Source organism: Salvia miltiorrhiza, chromosome 3 (genome assembly GCF_028751815.1).
Source record: "Salvia miltiorrhiza cultivar Shanhuang (shh) chromosome 3, IMPLAD_Smil_shh, whole genome shotgun sequence".
NCBI lineage: Eukaryota > Viridiplantae > Streptophyta > Magnoliopsida > Lamiales > Lamiaceae > Salvia > Salvia miltiorrhiza.
In genome coordinates this window covers 36,986,096-36,992,277 of record NC_080389.1, presented here as the reverse complement: position 1 = coordinate 36,992,277, position 6,182 = coordinate 36,986,096, and the positions used below count along the sequence as shown (strand labels likewise).

Sequence of the window (6,182 nt, the reverse complement as noted above, 5' to 3'; positions counted from 1 at the left end):
TTGGTGGTGGCGGGGAAAGCGGCGTCGGAGGTTGGGGAAGGTGATGTCTGGGGGAACCAGCAGGGAGGTGGGGGAGGAGGTTGGTGGTGGTGACGAAGCTCTCCGGTGGCTAGGCTGGAGATGACGCGGCAGGTTGGAGAGGGAGAGGATCTGCGCAGTGGGTGGGAAGGGTGACGTGTTAGTATTATTCTTAATTAAGTATAATTTGTTTTTAACTCTTAACGAAACGATGTTTTTTTGTCTAATAAATTGACACATCAATTTCGATTTTGCTATGTAGGAGACACGTAAATTTGGCCAGAGGTTCTTGCCGTGGAAAAAAAATGAATAAATAATAAATTAATATATTTGGACGTTAAATTTTAGGGTCATGATATAAACAAAAAATAGAAATTCCTCGTGAATTTAGCGGCATTAAAAGGCCAGCAATGGAATACGAAAGAATAAATACTATGAAAATTCTCAAATGGTTTTGTGAAAAAACAAAAGTAGAAACTTATGGGCCAGCGGCCCAACACCTGAACCAGAAAATTGGAAGGCAGAGACGTGAGTCCAGCACGAAATGGAGGATTACTTTATACGAAGAGTTTTATTGATTGTCAGAACTCACAAGTAAACAAAACTCTCCAAGAATCATCACACAACCGAAGAGAATTGAAGAAGAAGGTGGTCGAGAGAGAGAGAGTGAAAGTGGAGGTGGTAGAGAGAGAGCATGGGGGTGGACTACTACAAAATACTTCAGGTGGACCGCTCCGCCAAAGAAGACGACCTCAAGAAAGCCTACCGCAAACTCGCCATGAAATGGCACCCAGACAAAAACCCTAACAACAAGAAAGAAGCCGAAGCCAAATTCAAGACAATCTCCGAAGCCTACGACGTAATTGCTTCTCTCCTTTCTCTCTTTCATCTTCTACCCCTCTTATTTTTGGGTCTGTAATTCGAGCAATTCTGAGGATTGAGCAATGAATTGATGGTGGCGATTGTGATTGGAGCTGTTTCTTTTGTTTGATTAATGCAGGTATTGAGTGATCCGCAGAAGAGGGCGGTTTATGATCAGTACGGCGAGGAGGGTTTGAAGGGGCAGATGCCGCCGCCTGATGCCGGCGGTTTTTCTGGCATGCGGGACGGCGGTGGGGCCTCATTCCGGTTCAATCCGCGCAACCCTGATGATATATTCTCCGAGTTCTTCGGCTTCTCGAGCCCCTTTGGGGGAATGGGAGATATGGGAGGGGGGTCGAGGGCGGGGGCTTCGGGCTTCTCGAGGACTGTGTTTGGTGATGATATATTTACTTCGTTTAGGAATGCGGCTGCCAGTGGGGAAGGGGGCTCCGGTGGAATGCCGAGGAAGGCGGCCGCGATTGAGCGGATGTTGCCGTGTGGTTTGGAGGATCTGTACAAAGGGACTACTAAAAAGATGAAGATTTCGCGGGATGTGATTGATTCCAGTGGGTAAAGATTCGATCTTTGCTAATTATTTGGCTTGTTTCATTGATTGGCTTCGCTTGTTTGCGATTGAAATGAATGGATTGGAGTTTAGTATGTTAAAATGCAGTTGTATAACTACTGAACTACAAATTGGTATTAGCAGCTAATTTGGGAATTTAGTGTGTGTTTCTTGATTGGTTGATCGGTGTCTTGTTAGTTATTGGTCTTGCCTTTGTGCAAGATGATACTGTTGAAACCTATCAACCAGTTTGATTTTGGTGCAAGATGCTCTTTTGACATCTCTCGCCACGTGTGGATCTGGTTGCGGTGACCTAGCTTGTCGTGTTTTAGTCATTAGAATAGAATCGCTCTTCTGGGTAACTTTTCTGCTTCTTTAGAAAGATTTATCTGTTACCAGATATTGTTTGCACGTTTTTGGACTAGTGTGATTTTGGGGCATGATGCTGTTGGCGTCTCTCAACACGTGTCAATCTTGGTCTAGTGGTGACCTATTTTGTCGTGTCATAGTCATGTGAATATAATCTCTCTTATTGGGTAACTTTTCTGTTTCTTTAGATAGATTACCCTAATCCAGATATTACGGAATGGCCAGGGAACCAGTCATACTAGTACATCTTTTTAATGGATTGTCTACCAGTAAACTGACATCAGTAGCAAAGTTGGATATTTTGGTTTTTGAGATAAATTGGACTTGATTGGTCAATTGTGGCTTGTAAGTGATCACTCTTGCTTGAGTGCGAGATGCTATTGTTGACACTTTTACAAGGTCAAGGGTGTGCGGTAATGCCCTAGCATGTCAGGCCATCACCATCTAATTTTTAACTTCTTTTAGCCTTATTTATCTTAGGTAGAGAATCTGCAACCAGATATAACAGAAGGACCTGGATGAAATGCTTGATCAATGATCATGAATCCATGTGTATATTAAATGCTTAGCAATTACTGAACCCATAATAAAACACTTCCCACCTAACAACGTGTTTTTCCCTTCTTGCTTGTTTTGCAACACTCAGAAGTCCCAGACATCGAAAGCTTTTCCTGGTTCATACATCTGTTTTCATGTGCCTTGTGACAACATCATCAATTCTTAAAATGGGAAGCTATGTGCCCTATATTTTAAATTGGAGATAAGTCCACTATATATTATTTTGACGGAAAAAGTACATCTTATGCTCTTATTTAAGTACAGAAGAATTTTGCAAAAATCTGGGTAGTTGCTAGATCTCCTTTGGAATTCTAGGTGTGTGTCGAAAACTCACTTGAACGTTTTCGTGTTTCCTTATTAGATTCATTGTCTTTGGCACAGTTGCTTGCGCCACTTTCTGGAAATCTTACTTGTGTTAGATGTTGGGTGCAGTTATGTAAATCTCTGATATAAGCAATAAATGGACAATTCATAAGCTTTAAAGGTAGCTTATAGTGAAGGCGATGGTGAGAACAACTATTAAGGCATCTGATTGGTCATTTTTGTCCTCCTAATTCATCTCACACGCCTTCATTTTTGTCCAACACGTGTTCATTATTGTCCAACATGTGTTCACTGCTTTCTCATTTGAGGCAGAGACTTATATAATCTCATGAAACTAGTGTGTTTTCTCTTTTCTGATAATGAATCAATTAAAATATAGGGTCTCAGAATTTCGTTTTCCTAAATTACCTCTGTCTGAATTTTCTTATGCAAACATGTTCCTCTTTGATGGATGCATTATCTTCGTGAAAGGAGTTTGGACATGCATCGTGCTTTGCTATCTCTTTAGTTTTGTTCATAGTTTTCTTTTTCTATATTGTTTTAGTAATTATGTAAAGTAACTGTCTGCACATTTAGTTTTGAACGATATCCCTTTTCTTTCTTCTCAGTTGAAAATTCCTGATGTAGCTGAAAATTACTTAATTTAGACTTTCTTTTTGGCATTTAGTGTAGCTGAAGAGTTTCGTTTACCTCTGGATAATATTCCTAGTGAAGAAATCACGTTTAAGTAATTACTATGAAGTATGAACATCACTTGTTTCTGTAATTTAGAAAAAACATTATGACTAATTGAATCAGGGGAACATAATCAGATACCATTATGCCATCATTGCATGTATACAACTTTTGAACACGATTAATATGCCAAATACGGATATGAGCATTATGATTTATCATTGCCGACTGGTTTATATACGATGTCCTTTATCGAGTATCTACCTTTCAAATTTGGGATCCCTTGCAGTAAATACCCTTCGACTCTAAGGTTGAGTTATCCATCTCTTTTATTCGATGAGTGGTTACCGTATGTCTTATAATTTATGCGTGCTTGATTACCCTACTAGCAACACTGCTTATGGCTCGACGTTTTCAACTATTTCCCCCTTGGCAGAAGACCCTCTACTATGGAGGAAATTCTTACAATTGAAATCAAGCCCGGGTGGAAGAAAGGAACAAAAATAACATTTCCAGAAAAGGGAAATGAACAACGAGGTGTCATACCATCCGACTTGGTCTTCATTATCGACGAAAAGCCTCACAACGTGTTCAAAAGGGATGGGAACGATCTTGTAGTTACCCAGAAGATCTCCCTGGTTGAAGCTCTGACTGGCTACACCGCCCAAGTGACTACCCTTGATGGCCGGAATCTAACCATACCTATCAACAGCATTGTTAGTCCAACCTATGAGGAAGTTGTAAAAGGAGAAGGGATGCCTATCCCTAAAGAACCCGGCAGAAAGGGAAACTTACGGATCAAATTCAACATCAAGTTTCCTAGCCGGCTTACCCCTGAGCAGAAAACGGGCATCAAGCGGCTATTAACGTCCTCATGAATGCTGCCTCCATCGTACTCCTGTAAGCTTGCTTTTCTGGTTGTGTCTTAACATGCCTTGGAAATTTGAAGGATGAGTTATTTGGAAACATTTGTTTAGGTTCCCTATTTTTTTAGATGTTTATTTATCTTCATTTCTTCGTTTCTAATATATTTGATCCTTTTTTTACAACCACAAAAATAATTTATTCTCTTTAGTTTCTTCATTTTGCGTACTTGGTGCTCTTCTTATGCTTCGTTGATGAGCTTCTTCATATATCTGTCTATGAATTTTCTGGATGGGTGTTGTCGTCCTTCGTTGAATATAAGTCGTTTGCAGACCAATTTATAACCGTTTCTTGGTCATTGTAGTTGAACATAGAAGTCTCAGGCTGTTAGGAGAATGCATTCTCAAAAGGTTTGTGTGTTTTCATAGACTTTTCGAAACAGTTGTTAGATATTGTAGTTCTGGCATAGTTTCTCTTGGCAGCAGACAAGAATACATGTGATGTTTGGTTACTGGTAAGAAGTAAACCAGAAAAAGACAGGAAACACAACACAATTATAGGATCACACAAATATGAATTTAGGTTTGAGTTGTACAGGAAAAGTAGATATGACTAAAGCGGTGTTTCTGCTTATCATTTGGTTTTTTTTAGAAAATACCAAGCATTTATGTTTATCTTAGTTGTAGGAATTTATGAAAGAAGTAATGGCCCTCTATTCTGGTGGTTGAAAAAGTAATTAGCTTGTTTTTGTATATATGCAGTAGTTGATGAAAAACACTTTCTTTCTCTCAACAATATTGGTGGAGGCTACAAAAGCGCTCTACTTTCACAATTTCATTTATCAGCCATTTTATGAGTGCATGTCATGAATGATTTGGGCAAGTAGAATGTGCAGTCGCGTGTTTGGCAATTATTAATTCCGTCCACAAAAACTAGTCTTACAAGGGAATGATATGAGTTTTAATAAAAAATAGTTAAGTGTATTGCGAGTGGAGAAGAGATTTTTCTTGAAAATTAGTGTTAATAATGATAATTAATGTATTGTGAGTAGAGCAAGGGCCAATCATGTGATAGAAAGTCTTAAAAATGAAAATGGATTAATTTTGTGGACGTTTCAAAATGATAAAAATGAACTACTTCTTTCATCCCAGTTTTTAGTATCCAATTGAGAGTGACAAGAGTTTTAATAAAGTAGTTGGGTGTATTGTGATTGGAATAAGGATTCAACATTTTATGTGAGTGTTAAAATAATTAAAGTTGAGTAAGGATTTCACCTACTTTTATTAAAAATAAAAATGGACATAAAAATGCAAGGCATCTAAAAATGGAAACATGGATATTAAAAGTTGAGATAGATAATTTTTTTTTATGGACTGAGAGAGTAAATCAGAGCGACCGTAATTTATTTTAAGACGCAATTTATGCTACAAGTTTAATTCCCTATCCTTTATGGCAGCGATCAGTTAAAGTCATGCAAGAGTTAGTTAATGCGTTTAGAGCATCCACACCCATCAAATTAAAATTGCATTAATTTAAATTATATAAAATAAAAATTACATAAATTATGATCCTAGAGTTCCGAAACGTGCTCGTCAAATCATGTTGGAGCTAGGCATGTATCTGCCTATCTCGAAAAATTGCATCTCTTTGCACGTATTCCTCGAAGCTAGGCGGGGTTGTTCGAATACTCTCCGTCGAGTCACTACTAGATGTCCCGTGTCCTGCGTCGTCATCTCAATGGGTAGCTCATTCACCTTTGTTCTCCACAATCATGTTGTGGAGAATAATACAAGCCATCATGATGTCTTTGAGATGGTCAATGTACCAATTTCGGGCCGGACTTCGAATGATTCCCCATCGAGCTTGAAGCACTCCAAAGGCACGTTCGACATCTTTTCGTGCCGATTCTTGCATCTTCTTGAACCTTGCCTATTTCGGATTGGTCGTC

At 39.0% G+C, this 6,182-nt stretch overlaps 1 protein-coding gene across 2 annotated transcripts; it reads left to right on the top strand.

Moving 5' to 3' along the window:
• Positions 1-464: 464 nt before the first annotated feature.
• On the top strand, positions 465-4,453 carry LOC131016547 (uncharacterized). Of its 2 annotated transcripts, none has more exons than XM_057945266.1 (3): positions 465-877; positions 1,019-1,449; positions 3,807-4,453. In XM_057945266.1, the coding sequence occupies exons 1-3, from the start codon at positions 713-715 to the stop codon at positions 4,246-4,248; spliced, it is 1,038 nt and encodes a 345-aa protein (XP_057801249.1). In that variant the 5' UTR covers positions 465-712; the 3' UTR covers positions 4,249-4,453. The 2 variants fall into 2 exon arrangements, with proteins under 2 accessions (XP_057801249.1, XP_057801250.1); XM_057945267.1 differs by having other exon boundaries at positions 592-877; positions 3,810-4,453.
• Positions 4,454-6,182: the final 1,729 nt, after the last annotated feature.